We start from the raw sequence: 12,339 nt of genomic DNA, 5'->3' as shown, positions 1-12,339 counted from the left end.
GGTAACCTACGAGTCTCCCACTGATGAGCCCTCTGGTGGCACACCTTGATATAGTTCCAACAGTGGCCATGTAAGATACATGACATCACTCCCCCCTGAACCCTCAGTGCAAATCGCCTCTGCATTAACTATGCTCTGGGCTTAGCTCTATATGGGTTCTGTCAGGTGGACCTCTGATGACCCGACTCAACCTTGGGTGGATAATTGGTACAGTAGCGTGCTGCTGGTTACTGTTTGTGTGTGTGTTCCTGACCACTCCATTCTCCCCCCACCCCCCACCCACATTGGTGTGGCAGGGGCTCCTGGCATTCATATACGTTCAAGTTCAGGTAAGTGGTTTTTGAATTATTTTTTTGTGTGTGTTTCCGTGGTGCGACAAGAGCATTAGATGCTTTGTCGATGCAGTGACCGGTGCGTAAGGAGAAACTAGTTCCGGAGCTGCTGGGTGGTGTCCCTCCAGTCTGGTGGCGGTTCAGTGCCCGGTGCTGGCAGTGGGAAGCCGGTTGGCTCGCGTAGCCTGCTCTCGGGGCTGTTACCGTGGTCCCAAGCGTCAGGCAGGTTCACAGATGTCTGTGACCCTCCCCACCGTCCTTTCTTTATGCCCTGGGTCCCAGCTGTTCCCTGAGGAGCTGTCGTCTAGCAGTGCACAGGGAACCGCTGACTCGCTGGTCTGAGCGTCACTTGGTTTGAGATCCTGGCTGGTGCTTGTTTCCTCTGGGGCGGGTGACCCTACATCTAGGGGTATGGCCTTAGTGCAGTCTGCTCCTTCAGGCTCGTGGCAGTTGGTGCCATCGATTACCTGAGAGATGGAGCCGACCCAGGGCAAGGTATCACCACTGTTGCATTTGCCCTGCTGAGGTCGCTTGCTTCGCAGCTCGTGTGTGTTTGCTGCTTGTGGCCACACTTCGTGGTGCATGACTCTGGTCCCCGAGACGCAGGTACTGCATTGGGTAGCTTGCTGGACCTGTGTACGCCCGATGGGTGTCTGCTCACTACATTGGCTGCGTACAGTGGGAATCTTGCATCGCACAGCTTTTCCTTGCTGGTTGCATGTATACAATTCCGATTATCAGTTACACATTTTACCTGGTCAGTTACACACTTTACATAGTCCGTTACACTTTTAGTCTCTAACTTACAATTCTTGTTACATTGCTTAATTGTAACTGTCCCTTTAATTGTAGTGGGTTGCCGGCTTCCTTTAAGAGAGCCTTGCTTGCTTTACCCCAATCCGCTTCTCTGTTTGGTGTCACATGTTGCTCCATCAGCACTGCACCTTGTGGTCTGGCCCCGGCCATCTTTGTCTTCAGCACATCGGCTTGTGGTGTGGGCGTCATCTTTTCTTCATCTATGATGTCGACTGCGGTGATCCTGTTCTCCCCGGGTTCTGCCTCCGCAGTTGGGAAGTCGCTACTGGATCCGATTTTCTCCCTCCTGAGTCCTGCCACTGGAGCCTGGAAGGTGCGTTCGGGTCGTCTCTGCTGGATCATCTCCACGCAGTCGTGCTGAGCGGTCTGTGTCTCGGGTGCCGTGCTGGTCAGCTCACCGGTGCTGGGACCATCCCCAGCTTTGCCTCTGAGTGCAGAGGGCTTCGATTGCTGGAGGGGTGAAATCTTCCCACTTCCACTGGATCTTCTCCATCCACCTTCTGCCGAGCAGCGTTGGTCCATCACCTGCAACGATCCACCGAGGTAACTTGTGCACCACGCCATCATTCACACTACCAACAACTGGGATGATTTCATTGGTGTAGGTACGCAGTTTTGCCTGAACCGAGGCCAACTCGGGTCGTTCAGCCGGATTGTCCCATAGCCTCTCAAAGGCTTCTTGATTCATCACTGACTGGCTCGCCCCTGTGTCCACTTCGATGAAGACTGGACTTCCCTCTATCTCGACTTCCATTTTCAGCGGGGAGCACTCATTGTTTCAGATAAACATGCTATGTACCTCCCTGTGGCTCTGGGCTGCCTCTCTGTCTAACAATTCATAATCCATGCTGGATTCATGGCCATTTGCGGACTCCTCATTGACACAGTGAGTCCTATTTCACTTACACATTTGCCGGAGGTGGCCCTTTGTGCTGCAGCCTTTGCAAACATAGTCTTTAAAACGGCACTGGTGAGCCCTGTGATTCCCTCCACAACGCCAGCCCCCCTCGGCGGACTCTGAGTTAAGGGACTCGGGGCCTGTTCTCTCTTCTCTGAGAGGATTCGCACTCTACAGTCCAGCTCTTGAACAGCGCCACTCTGTGCACAATACCTGCCGGGTTTGAGTCCTGAGGGTGAGACATCTGCCTAGAGCCGCAAGTCGAGGTCATGAATGACTGACTCACAGAGATGGCCTTCTGCAGTGTGACTGTGGTATCCACTGACAGTAGCTTGTGAAGAAGGCCCTCATGGCCAATTCCAATGACAAAAATGTCCCGCAGCGCTTCATTAAGGTGGGTGCCAAACTCTCACAGTGTCGCCAGCCTCCTGAGGTCTGCGGCGTACTTCATGACTTCCTGGTCTTCGGGCCGTCGGTGGGTATAGAACCGGTGTCTGGCTGTGAGGATGCTCTCCTTGGGCTTGAGTTTTTCCTGGATCAGGGTTACGAGCTCCTTGTACGACTTGGTCATTGTCTTTGCTGGTGCCAGCAAGTCTCCGACGATGCCATAGATGTTGGACCCACAACTGGTTAGTAGGATAGCACGGCGCTTATTAGCCAGTGTTGCTGGATTGTCTCCTGTAGGTCATTTGCTTGAAAAAGTGTTCTAGCCTCTCCACAAAGGGATCCCAATTATCACCATTGGCGAACTGCTGCAACGTACCAAGGGTAGCCATTTCCGCGTGAAAATTCATATTCTCATCGCCAGTTGTTGTGTCCTTAGATGCTCTAACAATGACTCCATGAGGCAGTGTGTTGTACTTGAACTGTAGTGACCTTAGTCCTTTATTAGTTAACTCCAGAGTGAGGATCACACCTGGTGGCCTGCCTTTTATACTAGGCTAGGCACACCTGTACAGGTAACCTACGAGTCTCCCACTGCTGTGTCCTCTGGTGGCACACCTTGATATAGTACCAACAGTGGCCATGTAAGATACATGACATCTAGGTACACCATTCTTGTATGCTTTTCCACAGTCCATTAAGGTTGTCACTTCCTCAAAGACGTTTGGTCATGCAGGACCTTCCCCTTCGTAATCCATGTTGATAGCTGTTTACTAAGTTATCAAGTTTACTCGTGATTATCACTTCTGTTATGTTACACAAAATGGACATTAGACTAATTGATCTGTAGCTGCCCATGTCTGCTTTGTCACCGTTTTTGACCATAGCATGTTTCCAATCTATTGTACCTTGCCAGTGTTCAATGCCTCCCTCATAACAATTGTCAGTGGCTCCATACTTCACTCAGCATCTGGAATAAATACCACCTATCCCTGTGGATGTTTTGGTTTGAGCCCTTTTAGCCTTCCATTTCATTTATATTAAAGTTGTTGATTTTATTTGTTGTTTTTGTTTAGACAAGGTGTGTTATTTATATCTATCTCCCCTTGTTTAATGAAGGAAGTAATCGATCAGAATATTAACAATCTTGTGTTTGTCCTCAGTTTCAAGTCTGATTGCACCTTTTTACATTAACACTACTTCTCTCACCTTCCGCTTACAGTTGTAGTACTGATAAAAAATTTTTGTATTGTGCTACTGTTTTTTCTAGGCTCCTCTGAACACCTTTTTAATGTGTTTCTGCATTTTCTTAAATTCATCCCAATGAACCTCTTCTTAAAGGTCATTTATCCTCTTTATTTCACTTTTAATTTGTTTGTCAATCACTTTGGTTTAATCTAAGCTTGTTGGTTTTAGGAATCCCGTTTAGTATCAGGCTGGATTAATATTACTACAGTGTAAACTGCTTCAAGTAAAGCTATTGGGCCCGAAATTGTGCTCCCCCCTCCTTTTTGTGGTCATTAGTGCCGAAAATATTTTGTGGCTGAACAATTTGGTTCCAACGCTAATGAACCCTTCCAAAGTGGATTTTTCAGCGGTGTGGCTGTCTTAATTTGAGCGTTATCACCACTGAGAAATTCAGCATCCAGGTAAGGGTTTCTAATGAGCAAGCTGCTCGGGGCCAGGGTTTGCAGCAAGACCCTGAGGGGGGAAGGAGGTTGGAAGGATGGCTGGTGTAAGAGGTGCAAGGAGAGCTAACAGGTTCACTGATATGGAGCTGGAGACACTGATGGACGGTGTGGAAGACAGAAGAAGAATACTGTTTCCTGACATGGGGAGACCTGGCAGACAGGCAGTACATAATGCATGGACGGAGATTGCAGGGGAGGTGTCAGGCACCTCCAGGAGGGTGCTGGCCAGTCTGCACCCGGCCCTTCCAGGGTGGCAATAGGACGACGCCTTCTAGCTCTGGGGTGACGGGGATCCTCCTCCTGCGCCTCCTCCTCAGGTGGTGCTGCTGGCTCGACTTCCAGCGGCTGTCCCCTCATGATGGCCAGGTTGTGCAGCATGCAGCAGACCATGACGATTGGGGAGACCCGTTGAGGAGAGTACTGCAAGGTGCCACCAGAGCGGTCCAGGCACCGGAAAAAATGGCTCGGGGAGGGAAAGGTACCCGATCGGGGTGGCCGATCGATTTTTTCGATTGGTCGCCTAAACCACGCGGTAGCCGTCGCTTTGGGGACGATGAATTTCGGCCCCATTGTATCCAAGGACATCAACCCATTTTCAACCCGTTTTTGCCATTTCACATTTTGGTATTTTGACTCAGCCTCTGCTGTCAGCCACCTAAGCAATTCTACTGCTTTTAATTTACTGTTCCTATAACCCCCTCCTGTCCTGCTGCATCCCTAAGCTGTGGAGGAACTTATCACTTGTGCATTAACCAGCTGATGTACATTAAAAGCACTAAATGATAAGTAGAGGGCATGTTTAATAGACAATATTTGGTTATTGTACCGGCTGATAACTTCTCATGGGCCAGTGGGGAAAACAGTTGCATCTGATCAGTGAGTTAGAGGCACAATATTGGGTAGCAGTCCTACTTTGCTTGATTATAAGAGGTTTTCTTGTTGGTAAACATAGGAGGAGTAGGCCATTCGGCCCTTCGAGCCTGCACCACCATTCAATATGATCATGGCTGATCATGCAACTTCAGTACCCCATTCCTGCTTTCTCTCCATATCCCTTGATCCCTTTAGCCGTAAGGGCCACATCTAACTCCATTTTGAATATATCTAACGAACTGGCCTCAACAACTTTCTGTGTTAGAGAATTCCACAGGTTCACAATTCTCTGAGTGAAGAAGTTTCTCCTCATCTCGGTCCTAAATGGCTTACCCCTTATCCTTAGACTGTGACCCCTGGTTCTGGACTTCCCCAGTATCGGGAACATTCTTCCTGCATCTAACCTGTCCAATCCCGTCAGAATTTTGTATGTTTCTATGAGGTCCCCTCATTCTTCTAAATTCCAGTGAGTATAAGCCTAGTCGATCCAGTCTTTCTTCATATGTGAGTCCTGCCATCCCGGGAATCAGCCTGGTGAACCTTCGCTGCACTCCCTCAATAGCAAGAATGTTCTTCCTCAGATTAGGAGACCAAAACTGTACACAATATTCAAGGTGTGGCCTCACCAAGTACAACTGCAGTAAGACCTCACTGCTCCTACACTCAAATCCTCTCGCTATGAAAGCCAACATGCCATTTGCCTTTTTCACCCCCTGCTGTATCTGCATGCTAACTTTCAATGACTGATGTACCATGACACCCAGGTCTCGTTGAACCTTCCCTTTTCCTAATCTGTCACCATTCAGATAATATTCTGCCTTCCTGTTGTTGCCACCAAAGTGGATAACCTCACATTTATCTACATGATACTGCATCTGCCATGCATTTGCCTACTCACCTAACCTGTCCAAGTCATCCTGCAGCCTCTTAGCATCCTCCTCACAGCTCACACTGCCACCCAGCTTAGTATTATCTGCAAGCTTGGAGATATTACACTCAATTCCTTTGTCTAAATCATTAAAGTATATTGTAAATAGCTGGGGTCCCAGCACTGAACCTTGTGGTACCCCACTAGTCACTACCTGCCATTCTGAAAAGGACCCGTTTATTCCTACTATTTGCTTCCTGTCTGCCAACCAGTTCTCTATCCACGTCAATATATTACCCCCAATACCATGTGCTTTAATTTTGCACATTAATCTCTTGTATGGGACCTTGTCAAAAGCTTTTGAAAGTCCAAATACATCACATCCACTGGTTCTCCCTTGTCCACTCTACTAGCTACATCCTCAAAAAATTCTAGAAGATTTGTCAAGCATGCTGACATGGACCGATCCTGTCACTGCTTTCTAAATGCGCTGCTATTACATCTTTAATAATTGATTCCAACATTTTCCCCACTACTGATGTCAGGTTAACCAGTCTATAATTCCCTGTTTTCTCTCCCTCCTTTTTTAAAAAGTGTGGTTACATTAGCTACCCTCCAATCCATAGGAACTGATTCAGAGTCTATAGAATGTTGGAAAATGACCACCAATGCATCCACTATTTCTCGGGCCACTTCCTTAAGTACTCTGAGATGCAAACTATTAGGCTCAGGGATTTATCAGCCTTCAATCCCATCAATTTCCCTAACACAATTTCCAGACTAATAAGAATTTCCTTCAGTTTCTCCTTCTCGCTAGACCCTCGGTCCCCTAGTATTTCCTTAGTGAAGCCAGAACCAAAGTATTTGTTCAATTGGTCTGCCATTTCTTTGTTCCCCATTATAAATTCACCTGATTCTGACTGCAAGGGACCTACATTAGTCTTCACTAATCTTTTTCTCTTCACATATCTGTAGAAGCTTTTGCAGTAAATTTTTATGTTCCCTGCAAGCTTACTCTCATACTCTATTTTCTCCCCTCCTAATTAAACCCTTTGTCCTCCTCTGCTGAATTCTAAATGTCTCCCAGTCCTCAGGTTTTCTGCTTTTTCTGGCCAATTTATAGCAACAGAAAAAACTTCACGGCCTGAATTTTTGTTTTGATGCCACCTCTGTTTGCACCCTGGAGGGACGGTAATGGCTGTGGAAATGGATACCACCCGGGCAACCAGCTTCCAGTGCCCCGCCGGGACATTTGGTGCTGGTTTTGTGGAGGTGCTGAGCAGTACCGCCTGGGAGCATCGCGCCAGTCAGTGTGCAACGCTCCTGGTTGCGACATCGTTGTGAAATTTGTTTGGAGCGGCACCTGTAGCTCTCCATAATGGGACCGCCTGGGAAATGGGCGGTCCGAGCTATTGTGGTGGCGGTGAGGAAAGGAATGACTACATGAGATAAGTGATTTTTTTTTCGTTTTATTTTTATTATTTATCATTATGTGGGGTGAGCAAGGTATTTGGAATGTTTTTTGTGTTTTTTTTGGCGATTCTTTTTTCCAGGGAAGCCTGTCTTGGGGCGCTCTGAGGCCGGCTCTTTAGCAACGGATTTTCAGTTGCTCAGCCGGCCTAGTGCCCTAAGAGAGGTGTGGAACACCTCCCTTACTGCTCCGTTCCACACTCAGGGCTCAGCTGCTGAATTTTATGGCTGCAGACGCAAACCATTTCCCGGCATCAAATTTACCGCCCCGCTGCCATTATCGCCCAAAAAAGCCTCCAACTGAAAATCCAGCCCCTTATATTAAGATAACTTTGATATAATGGATTGTAAGTTATTTGTTTTCATAAATGGCTCTTACTGTATAATGAAGAGATTAATTAATATTTAATGAAAGCTGAAGTACTTTCCAAATCCCTATGATTTAAAACTTCCTCTATTTGTTCCACGAGGATGTGAAAGTGTGGGATCTGGACACTGGCCGCCTTGTATTTGAATTCACCAGAGCTCATGGAGATGCTGCTATAACTTGCATGACCTTTGACATCAGTGAAAGAAGGTACAGTATGACAGATCTAAATGCTCCAATTGTGGGACTTGCTTATAATGAATTTACGTACAGTGCGATTACATTTAAATGAAAAATCTAATTTTTACGATTCATTTATAACTGATTGGAATTGAATAACATTTTTGCTATGATGAAATTGCTGCCTACTTTTAGAAAGTTTTAGATCGGGGAGCAGAACGTTTGTGCCTAAATTTGATTGCACTCTTTGATCAGTTTCAGATTTTGTTTTTCTTTCCATCCAAAATCAGCTCAATCTGTTGTCAATTTTTCATTGGAGCTTTTCTTGAAGCCTGGCACATCCCGGATAATTCGTTCACTTGACTGTCCACAAAGTAGTCCACTAGATGGAGCTATATATTACACTTCTTTGAGGATGTAACTAGTAGAGTGGATAAGGAAGAACCAGTGGATGCGGTGTATTTAGACTTTCGAAAGGCCTTTGACAAGGTCCCACACAAGAGATTAGTGTGTAAAATTAAGGCACATGAGATTGGGGGTAATATATTGATGTGGATAAAGAACTGGTTGGCAGACAGGAAGCAAAGAGTAGGAATAAACGGGTCCTTTTCAGAATGGCAGGCAGTGACTAGTGGGGTACCGCAAGGTTCAGTGCTGGGACCCCAGCTATTTACAATATAGATTAATGATTTAGACAAAGGAATTGAATGTAATATCTCCAAGTTTGCAAATGACACTAAGCTGGGTGGCGGTGTGAGCTGTGAGGAGGATGCCAAGAGGCTGCAGGGTGACTTGGACAGTTTAGGTGAGTAGGCAAATGCATGGCAGATGCAGTATAATGTGGATAACTGTGAGGTTATGCACTTTGGTGGCAAAAACAGGAAGGCAGAATATTATCTGAATGGTGACAGATTAGGAAAAGGGCGGTGCAACGAGGCCTGGGTGTCATGGTACATCAGTCATTGAAAGTAGGCATGCAGGTACAGCAGGCAGTAAAGAAAGCAAATGGCATGTTGGCCTTCATAGCGAGAGGATTTGAGTATAGGAGCAGGGAGGTATGCTGCAGTTGTACAGGGCCTTGGTGAGACCACACCTTGAGTATTGTGTGCAGTTTTGGTCTCCCAATCTGAAGAAGGACATTCTTGATATTGAGGGAGTGCAGCGAAGGTTCACCAGACTGATTCCCGGGATGGCAGGACTGACATATGAAGAAAGACTGGATCGACTAGGCTTATATTCACTGGAATTTAGAAGAATGAGAAGGGATCTCATTGAAACATATAAAATTCTCTCGGGATTGGACAGGTTAGATGCAGGAAGAATGTTCCCGATGTTGGGGAAGTCCAGAACCAGAAGTCACAGTCTAAGGATAAGGGGTAAGCCATTTAGGACCGAGATGAGGAGAAACTTTTTCACCCAGAGAATTATGAACTTGTGGAATTCTCTATAGTGGGAAATGGTCAGCAGTGGACGGTTGGAGATTGCAGTGGTGGGTGAGTGGGTTCTGGGTGTGATCCATATGTGTCCATGGCTGCATACATCCATTTCCCCCCCCCCCCCCCCCAATACATAGACCATTTGTGTGGATCAACACCTGCATTTGCATATATGTACTGAAAGAACAAGAAAAATAGGATTAGTTACATCACTGTTTGGGTTTAGCTGTAGTGGAACAAGTACATTGTACAGGTAAGGTACATATGTGGTATCACAGTCTTGCCCCTGGGTGTAGGTGCAGGTGGGTGAGGACGCTAGTTCCAGAATAACCGGACTGTGTCCAGGTTATCTGATGGCGGCGCTGTGCCCCCTGCCAGCTGGGTGGGCTTGGATCGCTCACCTGGCTGAATCTCAGGAATGTGTGGCCTCTCTGTCCTCCTTTGAAGGCTGCAGTGTTTCCCTGCTGCCCTTAAGCGGTAGTGCGAGCCTGGTCATCCCAGGTCCAGTCGGGATGGCTGGAGGGTGCGAGCCTCTTGCTCCCGGTACTGGCCCTGGTGGCCAGAGAGGTGTAGCCGATCTGGGGCAGGGTGCTAGCAGTGGTGCCTTTGCCGTCTGCTGATCGCTGGCCCTGCAGCTGGTGTGCTCCCTCTGTTTGTGGCCACACTCCCTGGGGCATCACATTGGTCCTGGAGGCACAGGCTACATGATCGGGTAGCCCGCTGGACCTGGGTGCTTCCGACGGGAGGTTGACCTTGGTTTTGTTGGCGTACATGTGGAACCTGGCATCGCACATCATTTCTTCATTTACAGTCATAATATATTGGCTCCGACCGCAATCACCCGACTCGACATTGTTAGTTGCCTTTACATATTCGCATTTGTCAATTACATCCTTTCCATGTATACTGCCGGCATCGCTGTACAAAGTTATATTTAAATACTTGCATTTGTCAGTTACATCTTTTACATGCGTATTACCGGCATCGCTGTACAGAGTGGAACAGTCCCTTTAATTGTGATGGGTTGCCAGTCTCCTTTAAGAGGGCCTTGCAATCTTTACCCTAATCCGGTTCGCTGCTCGGCGTCACATGTTGCTCCATCAATGCTGCCCCTCGTGGCCTGGCCGCCGCCATCTTTACTTCAGGCGCTTCACCTCGTGGTGCAGGCGCCATATTCTTTCTCTCCGCGAGGTAGCCTGCGGTGATCCTTTTCTCCCCAGGTTCTGCCACGGAAGTAGGGAAGTTACCTTCTGCGCCGATTTTCTTCCTCCAGAGTCCTGCCACTGGAGCCTGGAAGGTGAGATTGGGTCGTTTGAGCTGGATCATCTCGCTGTTGGGTTGAGCAGCTTGTGTCGTCACCACGCAGTCGAGTTGGACGGTTGGATTTTCAGGTGTTGCTGGCCGGTTGGCCCCATGTGGCGGATTCAGAGTTGCGGGACTCGGGGTAGCAGGCTTGCCTCTAAAAGGCACCAGTCGGTTTACAGTACTTGCCTGGTTAGAGTCCTGGGGGTGAGTCATCATCCGTTTGGAATCACAGGCCGAGGCCATGAACGCCTGGCTGACGTTGATTGCCTTCTGCAGGGTGACCGTGGTGTCCGCAGAAAGTCGCATGTGGAGGAGGCCCTTGTGGCCGATTCCAATACAGAAAATGTCCCTCAGTGCTTCGGTGAGGTGGTTGCCAAAATCACACGGTGCAGCCACTCGTCTGCAGCATATTTTGTGATTTCTTGGCCTTCGGGCCGCCGGTGTGTGTAGAACCGGTGTCCGGCTGTGAGGATGCTCTCTTTAGGTTTGAGCAGTTCCTGTATCATCGTTACGAGCTCCGCATACGTTTTGGTTGTTGTCTTCTCTGGGGCTAGTAAGTCCCTGACCAGGCCATAGACGGTGGGTCCACAACTGCTGAGCAGGATAGCTCTTCGTTTATCAGCCAGCGAGGTCGGGGTATCTCCCGCCAGGTTGTTCGCAATGAAGAAGTGTTCGAGCCTTTCTACAAAGGCATCCCAATCTTCCCCATCGGCGAATTGTTGAAAGTTGCCAAGGTTAGCCATTTTTCACGTGGAAATTCGTAATCTCGTCGCCAGTTATTGTGTCTGTAAGCACTCTAGTAATGACTCCACGAGGTAAGGTATTGTACTTGAACTGTTGTGACCTTAGTCCATTTATTGCAGCTCCTGAATAAGGGTATAGTAAGGTGAGCTCCCTTTTATACCTGGTTACCTGTAGTGTACAGGTGATCCCGAGGTCTCCACCAGTTGCACCCTCTGGTGGTACAGGGTACAGGCATAGTATATACAGTGTGAAGATACACTCAATAGTCTTATGTAACTGTACTTTGAGTGTACAGGGTATACATTTATATTATACATACACAACAATAAGTCAACCCCCTCATCTCTGGAATCAACCTAGTGAACCTTCTCGGAACAGCCTCCAATGCAAGTATATCCTTCCTTAAATACGGAGACCAAAAGAGTACTCTAGGTGTTGCCTCACCAAAACCCTATACAGTTGTAGCAGGACTTCCCTGCTTTTATACTCTATCCCCTTTGCAATAAAGGCCAACATTCCATTTGGCTTCCTGATTACTTGCGAAACCTGCATACTAACTTTTCGTGTTTCATGAACAAGGACCGCCAGGTCCCTCTGTACTGCAGCACTTTGCAATTTTTCTCCATTTAAATCATAATTTGCTTTTCTATTTTTTTCTGCCAAAGTTGATCACCTCACGTATGATTTGATAGAATCTAGTGAAACAGGAATGGAAATTCCTGTGGTATATTGGTAGGTACTGCAGTCATTTTCAAGTAATCTATTAAAACTTTCACTCAATGTTGGTGCATTGCTTGATGGCTGCTGTCAAATAAAAACATTTTCAGCATTCTGTGAAAGATCTCACAGAATAAATACAGTTAAATATTTGTGAGCATAGTTTAACAGTTCATACAATGCCCATTGAATTATTACAATATTGTACCAGTTGATGTGTTCCAATTGCCCATTACACAGTCATACAAATGCTTTGTT

At 47.2% G+C, this 12,339-nt stretch overlaps 1 protein-coding gene across 2 annotated transcripts in view; it reads left to right on the top strand.

Annotated features, from left to right (window-relative positions):
• LOC139234667 (cilia- and flagella-associated protein 337-like) overlaps positions 1-12,339 on the top strand; it is a 120,546-nt gene that overhangs the window by 45,281 nt on the left and 62,926 nt on the right. For both annotated transcript variants that reach the window (XM_070865348.1, XM_070865356.1), the window contains one exon: positions 7,803-7,909. In XM_070865348.1, the coding sequence (XP_070721449.1) occupies positions 7,803-7,909 (107 nt within the window). The remainder of the gene's footprint in view (positions 1-7,802; positions 7,910-12,339) is intronic.

This window comes from Pristiophorus japonicus, chromosome 2 (genome assembly GCF_044704955.1).
Source record: "Pristiophorus japonicus isolate sPriJap1 chromosome 2, sPriJap1.hap1, whole genome shotgun sequence".
Classification (NCBI taxonomy): domain Eukaryota; kingdom Metazoa; phylum Chordata; class Chondrichthyes; family Pristiophoridae; genus Pristiophorus; species Pristiophorus japonicus.
The sequence above is the reverse complement of the archived record's forward strand: the minus strand, read 5'-3'. Positions and strand labels throughout refer to the sequence as shown.